General features: G+C 41.9%; 1 protein-coding gene across 1 annotated transcript in view; it reads left to right on the top strand.

The window, feature by feature from the left end:
- LONP2 (lon peptidase 2, peroxisomal) overlaps positions 1-12691 on the top strand; it is a 43224-nt gene extending 30533 nt beyond the window's left edge. Inside the window, exons 12-15 of the mRNA XM_055726766.1 lie at positions 1365-1507; positions 8889-9096; positions 10360-10550; positions 12311-12691. Coding sequence (XP_055582741.1) covers positions 1365-1507; positions 8889-9096; positions 10360-10550; positions 12311-12532 — 764 coding nt within the window. The 3' untranslated portion in view covers positions 12533-12691. The remainder of the gene's footprint in view (positions 1-1364; positions 1508-8888; positions 9097-10359; positions 10551-12310) is intronic.
- Positions 12692-12903: the final 212 nt, after the last annotated feature.

Genomic DNA, 12903 nt, shown 5'->3' with positions numbered 1-12903 from the left:
CACACTTTTGAATCCATAACTTATTGCTTTAATTATGTCATCCCTTCTTGATGATACTTAAGTATATTGCATTCAAATGTGTCAGGCTAACTGGGTTTTGTGGCCCTTCCTGAAGGGTATGTTACACCTGTAGGTATTTCTGAAAATGCCTAATAATTTGATCTTTGAGGATTATTTTTTTTTAGTTGTTATTGATCAAGGCACCTTAGAAATACCTCACCCAACAAAGAAAAGAGCAGAGCCCTGTGTGTGAGTGCAGTATTTCAAAACAAAAACCATAGATGAAGATGTTACGCTGAAATTGCAGATAAATATGTTACACCAAAATTGTCTGAGGTTCTCCCCCCGCGCAGACTGTGGACGCTGTGTTCTGAACTGGCTGTTGAACAAGCAAGGGACGTCAGTTCTGTGAATTAAGCTACCCTATCTAGTGAAAGATGTCCCTGCCTGCGTGGGGGGTTTGGACTAGATAATCTTCAGAGGTCCCTTCCAACCCAAACCGTTCTGTGCTGGAGTAAAGCCACAGTAGTCATGAAGCGAAACTCCAAGTAGGACAGGTAAGGTCGGAGTATGTGCTGCGCAGGCTGCGTCCGGGTGGGCTGTGCTGCGCTGGGGTGGTGGTTCCACCTGACAGCCTGGAAGGAGGCAGCACGCCAGGGCTCCCCCACTGGAGCTGGTTTCTCTGCGATCTCTGTGTAGCAGCTTCTGTGCCTGGTCAGCTGGCGCTGAGCACCAGGGTGTGGAGAGAGGCAGTTACAGGCAGTAAGTGTTGGATACTGTGGAGTGAGATGTTACTGAAAGTAACGCAGGCTGGCGGTAAGTCACACAGGCATGTGGCAAAGCGATGTGTAAATCTGGCCATTTGACAGAACTTACTAGTGTCAGAAGTTACGCGTTTAAATCCTTGCAGACAGAGACCACAGAGAGCACGGTTGTAAATGTGCATAAAAAGAACAGCAGGATTGCCACATTCGGCTCCAGAGTCTGTATTATGCTACATTAAATGTGATCATCTCCTACAAATACTATTTTTATGCACAAATCTGATGAAAAGTGCAAAGGCCTAAATGCACTTAACGTGTTTTGCTATTTGACCTAGTTTCAAATGCATTTAAACAAGAGAGTTGCATCTCTGTCAGTGCTCTAGATTTAATGTTATCTTTGCTGAACAGCTGGAACGTGTTTAGGCTTAATAATTGAATTTGATGCCATCTTTAATTTGGCAAGATTTTTATGAAAGATGGTTTAAGCCCACTTTCATGAACAGAATTTCTGAGTTGTTTATTTTTCTCGTCACAAGTTTTTTTTAATTCCTGTGTGAAGAAAGACTGCTACAAATCCTAAATTAGTTTTTCTTCTCTTAGATTGCAAAGAGCATGTCACGGAAGACGCAAAACCAGAATCCATCAGTGACACAGCTGACCTGGCTCTGCCACCTGAAATGCCGATTTTAATTGATTTCCATGCTTTAAAAGATATCCTGGGGCCACCCATGTATGATACGGAGGTAACATCCTCATTTGTTTCTGCTTGACTCCTGTTTCTGTCTGGTTTGACTAGCTGCCTCTTTTATTGCTATTGATTGAGTTTATACAATATTAGCTTTTTAAAAAATGTTTTAGTAATGGAACTGTTTCTTTGTGTTCCACCAAGTGGGGTTTTTTTCACCTAAAAAAGGTTTTGTTTTGTTTTAATTCAGGGTACATAAATAACATAATGGCATGACTTTCTCTTAGCAGAGATGCCTGCAGCAGTGCTTAAGAATGTGGTGGTGGTTTTTTCCGTTTATAACAACTTTGCTTTTGTTTGGGGGATGTTTGGTGGTCTTGGGAAAGAAGCCAAAAGTAGAACCCAGGAATCCTGTCTCTGAGGAGCTCTTTAAGGACTGTCCCGCTATACCTCCTTAAAGCCAGTCAGCGTTTTTGGGGTATTAAAACCACTTCAGTTTGCACCAGAAGTTCTCAGACATTCTTTAGATTAATGTGACGCGTAGCTATTAAAAATGTTTTATGATCACTCGGGTACCTCCAGCTTCCTGGTACCAGCTCTGTTCCTCAGCAGGCATATTCCAGAATTCTGTCTTGCCCCCATCTGTATTTTGCTACATCCTGTGAAAATGCCATCAATTGAAGTAGTTTGTTAGTTTGGGATTCTCTTTTCAGCATTTACACTGCAGTTACTCTCTGCTTTACTTCAGGTGAACCGATTGAGCATAAGTAGTATATATTGCACTGTGACAGGAAGCCAGTTGTTGATGGAATGCTAAATTCTTCTGTCTTTATCCATCCTGGAGAAGAGATCAGTAAACCAGTAAGTTATGGAGAAAATAGAAATCAAGGGACAACTACCAGATGAGGCAGAATTCAAACTTTTAAGAACTTTCTTGTGGCAATACTTCTCTCCTAGATGAGAGAACAAGACTCCGGTGGGATTTTGAGGATGAAATATGCAGGGGAAGCAGGAGAAAATGAGCGATGGTTAAGAAATTAGTCAGTTTTTAGACCTGAACAGAGTTTTTTGCTTATGAAGATTGTATCATGGAAGAGATTCTTAATAAAGAGACAGAAATGAGAAAACAAACTGAAAGGTGACAGCACTGTTGACTGTGTTAGAGGATTATGGTGGTCCAGTGGAAGCCGGGGGGAATGGGAAGCAAGGAAGACCTGGTGGCTCACTTGGCTGAGTTTTTTCACGTTGGTCATTTGTGTTCTGACTTATTTCTTTTTGCTTTTGGAAATTAGAAGAGATTGCTCTTTAGGCAAATTGCTTTATTGTAAGCAACTTGCCTTCTTTATTTTCAACCCTCAGAAGCCACTATACCCAATAATAAAATCACACGAGACAGTTCAAGGCCATTTTAAGTAAGAAGGTAGTGTGGATGCACTTCAGCGTGATTTGGAATGACTGTAGCCATCAGATCATTTGTAATACTCCTATGGAAATTTTTCCCCGTCTGTCCTATCTTTTTCTCACTACGTGACTTTTAGAAACAATTACTGGAAAATAGCATGTGGGTTTTTTTCAGAATTTTCATTTCGAAGTATGTTATATACTTGAGACATCTGGTCTTTGGAGCTAGACTGCTGCAGGATCCTTTGGCTTTTTAGTGCTTGAACTGCAGATGCACATAAAGCCATTGTGGTAAATTGAACTTAATAATCAAGCCAGTACTCTGATTTCTACAGTCTTTATTAGTTTCATAAAGGTGCTAAAAAATAAACTGAATTTTTTTAAATTTGTACAAAAGTTCTGGTCACTTGCAATGTACTGCTAGTTCCCAGTCACGAGTAGATTTTATTCAAGTAAATATGAATTTTGGTCATACTTCTTAGAAATTAGATTGTAGGCCAAGAAATATGCTAATACGTAACTATCCTTAGATGTTCTGCCTAGTTTTGAACTTTTTCTGGAGTTGATTATTCGTTCAGGTTTGGTAGCGTGGCTGTGTTGGCAAATAATTTCTGCTATTTTGTCCTTTTTTGACAGGAGTAAGTAGCGCAAGTAAAATTTTTAAAGTGTGGTTCTCAGTTCCAAATATACGAATAACATGAGTGGTGGGTTGGGGGTGGTTTGGCATGAACAGTTGCCATGAATATGCATATAAGTATTTCCTGGGTCTGCTGGCCTGTATAAGCTGAAATAAGACTGACTGAAGCTTTTGACCTGTGTCTCAAAGGTTTTTTAAATGTTCCCATATTTAGCAGGCAAATTAAGTAGTGCATAAATAGAACTAGTGATGAATCCCCACAGCATCAATTCCTGGAGCAGCTCAGGATTTATTTTCATGTACTATTTGCTGTATTTATTAACGAGTCAATATTTTTCAGTACACACTTTATGATTTTTTCCATGTCAGTTGCTCAGATAGTCGCGTAACTCCTGCTTTAATGAATTTTCCCAAGTAACCTATTATTCCTTTAAATTTTCTCAAGTGCACCCAAGATTCTTTCAAATGAAGATTGCGGCTCCTGCCTCAATGCCAGTCATCTCAGATTGGCTGCTGGTGTTTTTTCCTGGTTTTCTAGTGTTTTGTAGTCTTCAGTGTGTGTCTCTTCCTTTCTGTATCTGGCCTTTAAAGCTTTACCTCTGACCTGCATTTGCTGTTTATGATTAGCTGAAATAAAGATACAGGGGAGGCAGCCACCAGATCAGTACTTGGATGAGACTGAGCAAACAGACCTGAAAACATGACGTGACTTAATTGATCTGTTGTCCTTCAGGGAATGCCTAAAAATAAGTGATTCAGCTTTCAGCTTTTCAGTGTGTTGCCTGTATATTTTCTGCAGAGGTCTCCCAGCAGAAAGGCATGGCAGAATATTCAGCCCATACTTGCGGGATTAATTCATTTATTGCAAAGAAAAATAATCGTATGTATCACCCTACAGAACAAATGTTGGAATAAATCACGTAGCAATGCTTTGGAAGAATAATCTTGACATTAGTTTAAAGTGTAAAACATTATTGGCACCACAGGAAGGCCCGTCAGAATTAGTCTGTGTCCTCATAATGTAAGTGGAGTTGAAGTGACAGAAGCTGCAGGTCAGTGAAATTACCTGTTGTAGGAAATGAAAATGCAGATGCCATAAAAGAATAGCTCTATTCCACGGGACACACAATTCTAAGGAACAAATGAGGGTATCTTCTAGAAGCAAAACCTGTACAAAGCACAGGTTTAGATAGGCATTTTTATCTAAGAAGTATCAGTCTTGTGGTGATGTTTCTGGGAAATCCTCTTCCCTTAAAGGAAGCTGCTGTTACATAGTTTGCCTGCAGTGGTTTGCTAGGGAATGCATCGGGTGGGTAGACGAGAAAAAAGGTTTGTACAGTCAGGTGGGCAGAACCTGTGGAAGGACAACAAAGCTGCTAGAGGCCAGCAAGTAACTTAGGACTGGTTCTCATTTCCCATTATGAATCAGTGACTTAATAGCTTTTTGTCAGTTAACGCTGACTTCCAAAGTAGCTCCAAAACTGCAGACTTGCGGATGATGTCTCTTCTTATTTATCTTAATAAGCTTGAATATTTTAAAATAGATGACTGAAGTAAATTTTAAGACTTTAGTTTGCAGTGCCCAGGCAGCTAAAATGTTTCTGACAATATTTCATCTACTCTGATTACAGCTGAATTGTAGCTGAGTTGGTCTCACCTAGAGAAATTGTCAAAGGACTGTTCATGTAGGTCAGTGACCTATTTTGCCATCATCTGACAGACATGACCAGTCATCAGCTGATCATAATAGTCATTTTTATTTGAAGTTGTTTAAAAAGTATAAGTAAGGATTTTTTCCCATTTCAATTCCTCTGACTTTTTGTGAGAAGAAATTACTCAGAGGTGCCAGGAGCGATTGAGTCTTGTGGGGCTCACTGTAACACTTCATAGGTACGTTTAATGTAACATAACGTGCTTTCCTCTAAGTATTGTATGCTTGTGTGGGGTGTTGTGTGTATTTTTAGGGATTTTTTTTTCAGAGGTCTTTTCTGAAGACAGTTATCAAAGCTGCCAGGCATTTGGTGTACGTATGCCTGTCAACACGGACCAGTTGGCATTCAGGTGAGGAGGCTGCAGCAGAGGTCGCACAGTCTCTAGCGGTACAGCAGAAGTTGCTGCCTCTTAGTCTGCCAGTTAGTGGGAAGAATGATGGTTGAAAGGTGATTAACACTTACTACACGCCTGGTTTCCCTTACCAGATCTCAGCTTCCTTACGAAAGGAGGAGGTCCCTACCTAGTCCGAGGATAGAGGAATGTGTTTATACTGAGATAAATGACGAATCTTTAGAACCATTTATTTTTTGACCTTTAGTCATGTTTGCTTTTTTCTGCCCCTGTGCTCTCGAACAGTGGAATTAGTCTGTAAACTGTTTTGAATTGATACAGTTAGAGCCAATGCTAACATCCAGTCCAAAAAAAAAGGAAAAGAAAACAAAAAACCCTGAACCAACAAACCTGGTGATGGCTGCTTTGGGATGGGAGAGGGTATGGGTGGTTACTTTTGTTTGTTACAGCTGAAACGTTTGAAACCACGACAGGCTGCCAAAACACAAGACTGTGTCAAGTGTAAAGGAGAAGGCTTCCGTGTTGGGGTATTTCAGTGTAACCAGGAAGAATTGATTTTGTTAACCTGAGTTACTAGGCAATTGCTAAGCTAATCAGAGTAAGTCACTGTAACTAATAAAACAGGGAGTGGATGTAGAAACTGATGTTAACAAAAATGAAGACGTTTGGTAAGGTGAGGCATTTTGATACAGTAAAAGTGAAATACTCTATTATGTACAACTTTTGTAAATGCTGGAAAAAGAAACGTCCATTCCAGCTAAATTATGCTATTAACAGCACGCGGCGTGATGTCGTTCAAAACACGCAGGTAACTGAGAGCCACAAGAGACCCAAGGAGAGGGGCTGTGTGGCTTCCTTTGCTTTAGCGTGCAGTAAGTACGGTGACTAACTTACCTGGTCAGCTAGATCCAGGAGCGCAGCAGCAGTCCCGCCGGCCGCTCTGCTTGTCCCTCCTGACAGCTGGAGTGCTGTGTCCGCCAGGAGCTCCTGGCCCAGCACAGCTTTGCTATAGTCAGCGCTGGTGCTGCTGGCACTGTGCCTCTGCCGTGTGCCCATTTCCCTCAAACCAAGAAACGGTGATCCTGAGCGGGGGGCACATTTCAAATCTTAGTTGTCAAACTTACAGGATGATAGCGCTTGATGGTCCATTAGAGCATTTAGCAAAGCATGTAATACAAAATCAGAAATTATAACAAGAAGCATGTATGTTTAATTTCATTTTGTAGGCCTTTAAAAGCTTTTCCATGATTAACTAATTCTCTTGCGTGAGAAACTTGTTTCTGTCATTTATCTGCATTGTCTACAGCTACAAGTAGTACTACTTGTGTGTTTGTAAATGAGCATTATTTTTTTTCAAATGTGCACTCTTTTTTTGGCCTGTAACTAGAGGCAGCAGCTGTAGAGTGAATAGTTGTTCACTCTTACGGCACAAAGGAAGCAGTTTTCTGTTTGTGAAACAGGAAGGAGGAACTGAGCATTAACAACTTTATGGTCTTGATTTTGATTCTTTTCTTGTGATGTGGATGGATTTCAGCCTAATACTGAAATGTTAATGTTTGTCTCCCATTTAGAAAGGGAATTCTTGTTCTGGTAGTCTCACGGAAGACGATATTGTTCTGCTTAGGTAATCCACTGCTGCTGTTTGACTTGGAAAACTTCAGGCCTGTGTACTGCTCGGGGACTTCTTGCAGCAGCATTCCCAGTGGGCTTACAGAGTTTCAGTAAGGGGCTGAGAATACTTGGCAACTTACTGTCTTTGGAGCTTAGAAATCAAAGTATTTCTAATACGGCCAGCCCACGGCAGGGCTGTACAGGTATTTCTGCCTCTGGACCAAAGGCACGCGGTTGTACCGCCTTCTGTACAGGTTTTGCTGATTTTGCAGCTGGGCTGATGGTTAAAAGCAAGTCAGCTTCGCACGCACAGAGCTTTGCCTTTTCAGCGTCGGTACCAAGCCTGGTTAGTTTACTTCTCTGCTAACTCTTGGAAGGAAGCAAAATGAAAGCGTAAGATTCTGGTAAGTTGTGCAGGGCAGAACGAGTTGATGCTAGAGGAAAAAAACCCGTCTGTTGCTCCGAATTTGCAGGTAGTTACAATGGAATGTTAATTACGCTTAGAAGGGACAAAAGTAGTTTGGCAAATTTTTATGCAACTGAAATGCAGATTTCAGAATTGGAATTCTTTTAGTATGGTTCTATTGTGAGGCTCCTTTTGACTGGTTTTCTATCCAAGAAATATTTCTTTAAATTCTTTAAACAGTTTAATGAAGGATTAATCCCTTTCAGGAATTAATCAAATGGACTTTCACTTCTGCATTTCAGTAAGAGACAAAATTATTTTGAATCGGGTCTATCGCTTTATTTTACAAAGGAGTGTTTGTCTTTTGCTCTAGTCACCGGCTGGCACAGTAAAAATTGATCCAATTTCTTCTCTGCCTTGTAATAAATACATAACTTAGTACTTCAGAACATGCTGAATAGCTGTGTCATCTTTCATCGGGGTTTCTTCAACTCCTTGAAGCTCAGGAAAACAAAAGGACTTTCTGTATATTCTAAAAGAATCTCTCAGACAAAGGGAAAAGAAAAAATCAAAACCTGGAACTTCCGTGGAAAACATCCTGCCTCTTTCCTTCTCTTAACACGGCAGAGTGGGGTTTGGAGGCCTCTTACTCTCAGCAGTAGCTGGGCATAGGCAGACTCTTAGATAAGTAGATCATGGTCTTGTGTGGGTAGAGCTTGCTTAACTACTGGCAATTACTAACGGGGGTTAGCCGGATGTCCCATCCTCTTTCATGTCGAGCCTGCTCGCAGACCCGTGTTTTCATGATTCAAAACTTTATAAATGTTTGCAATGAATAAAATCAGCGCATTGTCCGACAGTAACTTGGGCAGTGCAACCACCTTTAAAAGGGCTTTTAGGTAACGTTTGGGAGCAAAGCTGGCTGGTTCCTATAAGTAACAGAGTCGGGGCAAATATACCTCTAGCAGATGGATTAAGTCATGTAAGCATTCGGTCAGGATTGACTGAAGTCCTTGGAAGAGAAAGAGTCTCATTGAACTGGTGGGGGTGGGGAAGGTTTCAGGAATGATATACCCAGATGTTTGCCGTTGCCTTAAGCTAAGCAGCCACATACAGCTCTGATTCTGTAATTAATGTTTACACATAATGCAGAATTACTGCTGCATTAATAAAAAAAAATATAAAAAAAGGAGAGATCACTTAGGCTTCACTTTTGTGTTTGAGCGGATACAGTTGCTTTGAAGGCAACTGTGAAACTGTTTTTGCAATAGTTTTGTTACAGTTGTTTTCTGAACTGTTTCCTGTGTTGTTTTCCTTCAGGTGTCTGAACGCCTAAGTCAGCCAGGAGTAGCCATAGGCTTGGCTTGGACTCCCTTAGGGGGAGAGATCATGTTTGTGGAAGCAAGTCGCATGGATGGAGAAGGGCAGCTGACTTTGACTGGTCAACTCGGAGATGTGATGAAGGAGTCGGCGCATCTTGCAATTAGCTGGTTGCGCAGCAATGCAAAGAGATACCAGCTGACCAACGGTAGGAGGGGGGAGAGGGCAGGGTAGAGCTGTATTGCATTATGGAGACTGCAGGGATGCACGTAAAGGAAGCATTAATATTGCATGGAAATTAAATGTCCTAAAACTTGGTATGTTCAATAATTCAGCAGGTTGTAACATCGCTGAGTAACAGCGGAAGGTACTTGTACTCATTGTGGAAATGTATTAAGTGTTGCCTTAACGGAGAAAGGGTTTTCCAGCCATCAGTGCTACGCCGAGCAGGAAAGCAGCTCTGGAGCTCCTGGTTTGTAGCTCCTTCCCTGACTGCTGGCAGGCTGAGGCGTTAGTGGCCCGGCACACGGGTCAGTCGCGGCGGGGTATGAGCTTCTCTGCCGATTCTCCCTCCCTGCAACAACCCGGAGGGCTGGGGACAGCCTGTGCCCAGGTGCTGCTCCTTAGCTGTGGCAGACGCCACCTCTTACTCATTCCCACTCAAGACACACAAGGCTGTAGTCTTCCTCTAAAATTAAGATGACATTTCTGTTAAAGGAAGGTTTTCGTGGTATAAGTTTTAGTATTTTGAGCACTCGCTGGCTCTGTACGGTAGCCGTTAACGGCAGCGCAAGAGACTTTAGCAAGAAACTTTTAACTCTTGGTTTTTGCGTGAACCCCCCCAAGAGTTCTGGAAACTTGCTTGCTGGTTTCACCGTCAGCTGGAGTCAGAGAACCGTCCAGTATCTGTTGTTCCTTGTGGCAGTTCAGACAGGTGAGCCCAGGCTGAGCCGCTGTAGGAAATGCTGCTGGCGTAAGCTGTGTACACATGTACCTCCAGTCTGTGCTGTTATGTCCTGCAGGGTCAGGTAAGGTGAAAAGATCTAAATGAGAGATTTACGTGATAATATTGGTTAATGCTGCGTTTCTGGGGAGTGCTGATTTGGCAGTATGTTCTCTGAAAATTGACATTTATGATTTGGGACATTAAAAAAAGCCTTACAATTATGGGTAGAGATTCCTTGTTTTCTACATTAATCCCCACTCTGAATTTCCCAGTGCATGCAAATGCCAAGCTTATCGGTTAACTTGTTACGGTTTTGTCTAGGAACCTGGATGGAGCAAAGCCGCTTGGGTTTTCTTTTTGTTTGTTTTTCTAGGGCTTCTGCAATAGAGTGTTTTTTCAGCCTACTGTTTAAAAAATAGGGCTAAGACTTTTAGTTCTCGGGGGGGCTTTTGAAATAAAGACCAGGAATAAAATGGGTTTAGATTTTTCACATTCAAACCCTTCTTTTTTTTTTTTTTTCTTAAGCTTCTGGAAGTTTTGATCTCCTTGACAACACTGACATCCATCTGCACTTCCCAGCTGGAGCTGTCACAAAAGATGGACCATCTGCTGGTGTTACCATAGTAACCTGTCTTGCTTCACTCTTCAGTGGGCGGCTGGTGTGCTCAGATGTAGCCATGACAGGAGAAATTACACTAAGAGGCCTTGTTCTTCCAGTAAGTATCATCTGAGTAAAGACCCAAGTTGTATTAATTCTCCCTGTTCTGGATATAAAACCTGTTCGTAGCCAGCTACAAAAGCAAAGTCTTGCTGGATCGTTCCTTAGCAGCAATCCAGTCTCTTCTGGTGCAGTGGTAAGAGGCTGAGGGCAGCCAGCTCCTCCTCCTGTACCGCTCCTCCCTCTGCTCTGCATTTCACAGCAAAACCATAGCCCTGATGCTGTTTTCAGGGAAAGCACGTTAAAAGGGCTCGTTAGAAAGGAAATGCGGACATCTTAAAATTCAAGATGGTTCCAAAATAGGTATTGCAATTTCTAAACACGCTTTCTCAAACTATTCCTACGGCAGTCTTTCCAGTTTCGTTGAAAAGTTGTTTCTTAAAGCTTTTACAATCGTGTATAGGTGATTCTTGAAACCATCTCTATATATGTATTTTTAGATTTTGTTTCCTTGTATCTAGTTCAGCTGAACTGCGTTCCCATAAAGATTTTTCAAAGCCATGAGGGCAAAGGACAATTTTCAAAGAAATACCCCAGGCTCCATTTGCTCCTCAAAACTAAGTGATTAAGCAGATACAGGAGTTACCATCTCATGTCAAATGATGGACAAAGGAAGGATAATTTGGAAATACTTTGTTTCATGCAGTAGAGTAAACCAGCGAGAACATGACACGGCAGCAGGCTAGAAGCACCTCTGAAATAACCAGCGTTCTGCTAGCAGTTAAGACTGACAAGACCACCTGTTGTTCAAGGGTCCAGTGAAAAATAAATGCAGCATTAAGTGATCGGTGCAAGTCTGCCTTCCCAGTAAACCACCTGTATTGCACCAGTGACCAAATTCTGCCTGTTAAGGCGGGTGCAGAAATGAGGTACCTGCTCAACCAGGTTTGCCTTCGTTCGGAATGGCGCCTGGAATCTCGCAGAGAGCATCACTTCATGCACGCGAACGTGCCGTTAGCCGCCCCTGCCGCCTGGCAGCCGTGCGGTAAGCGCGCAGCATCGCCCCGCCTGGAGTGGCCAGCGCAAGGACTTGCCGTTCACTACTACCTCGTGTTACCGCAGCCTAAATCTTGCCCCTTGCGCTGTAACACACGGCTTCCCTTTCTGCTAAAGCCTTGTAAAATTACAGGTTCCTTCTGTAAGGTGGTCTTCACCTAGGATTAGAAAAGAGTTCAAGGGGGAAGAAGCTACAGCTGATGACTAAAAGGGAAAGTAATTTAAAACCCCTCTTTACATCTCGTTACAAACTCACACAGGTGGCTTATTGCAGTGACGCCTGGTTTTCTAGCGCAAAGCCCTCCCTGCGGTGTTGGAGCACGGGTCTGCAAGACCATTTTCCCCCAGAACCTATTACTGCCTCTGTCTTGAAAATTTTCTGTTCTAACGCAGGTACAGGCTTTCAGTGAACCATGTGAAACAACTGCGCTAGGAAAAATGGCCTTAAGGGGAAAAAAAATCCTGAAAAATAATGACTCTTCCATTATTGATACTCTTGTATCTGCATTGCTAGATTAATAACAAGAGGAAAAAAAATTAGAATGAAGTGTTACAGAAAGAGTACTGTAACTTATTAACATATTTTCCTCATTAAGCATATAATGAGCTAAAACTATGGCTGCATTTTTAATTGCTTTCCTAAGTGACTGGGGGAGGGAGAACCTTTCATTAAATTTAACTCCTGATGTGATTTGTTACACTAATTACTGTATTGGATTAGTGTCTTGCCTTTTTTTGATGTATATTTCTTCTCCTTATTAGGTTGGGGGAATTAAAGACAAAGTCCTGGCAGCACACCGAGCTGGCCTGAAGAGAGTTATCATTCCTCGAAGAAATGAAAAAGATCTTGAAGAAATTGCAGCGAACGTACGGCAAGATCTGACTTTTGTTACGGCAAGCTGTCTAGATGAAGTCCTTAATGCAGCTTTTGATGGAGGATTTGCAGTTAAGCCCAGAGCTGAGCGTTTGAATAGTAAACTTTAAGCAGACAGCCTGAGATTTCTTCTGTATCAAATGTAAGAGATCAGTAACAATCAGCTACATATGTACGAAGCAGAAGTATGAGCTAAACTTGATTGTTTAAAATGCGGGTGTAAATGCAATCAAAATAAAACTACTACTTCAGCAGTTAACAACCCCAAACCACGTTTTACCAGCATTTGCTGCTTTTTGCTATCGTCAGCAAAGAATCTTAAAAGAAATACTAATTTCCTGGTAGGTTCAAGCATGAGAAAGCTGAAGCCATTGAGAAAGTATTCCGTAGCTTACTCAGCGTAACGTATAGAAATGCCAGCAGCTGACAACATCCTTAAAGAGGACGCACCCAGGGGAATGCAAACAGGGAATGCTGTGCA

The sequence above is a fragment of the Falco cherrug genome, chromosome 14 (genome assembly GCF_023634085.1).
Source record: "Falco cherrug isolate bFalChe1 chromosome 14, bFalChe1.pri, whole genome shotgun sequence".
Taxonomy (NCBI): Eukaryota; Metazoa; Chordata; class Aves; order Falconiformes; family Falconidae; genus Falco; species Falco cherrug.
This window is presented reverse-complemented; position numbering and strand designations above follow the sequence as displayed.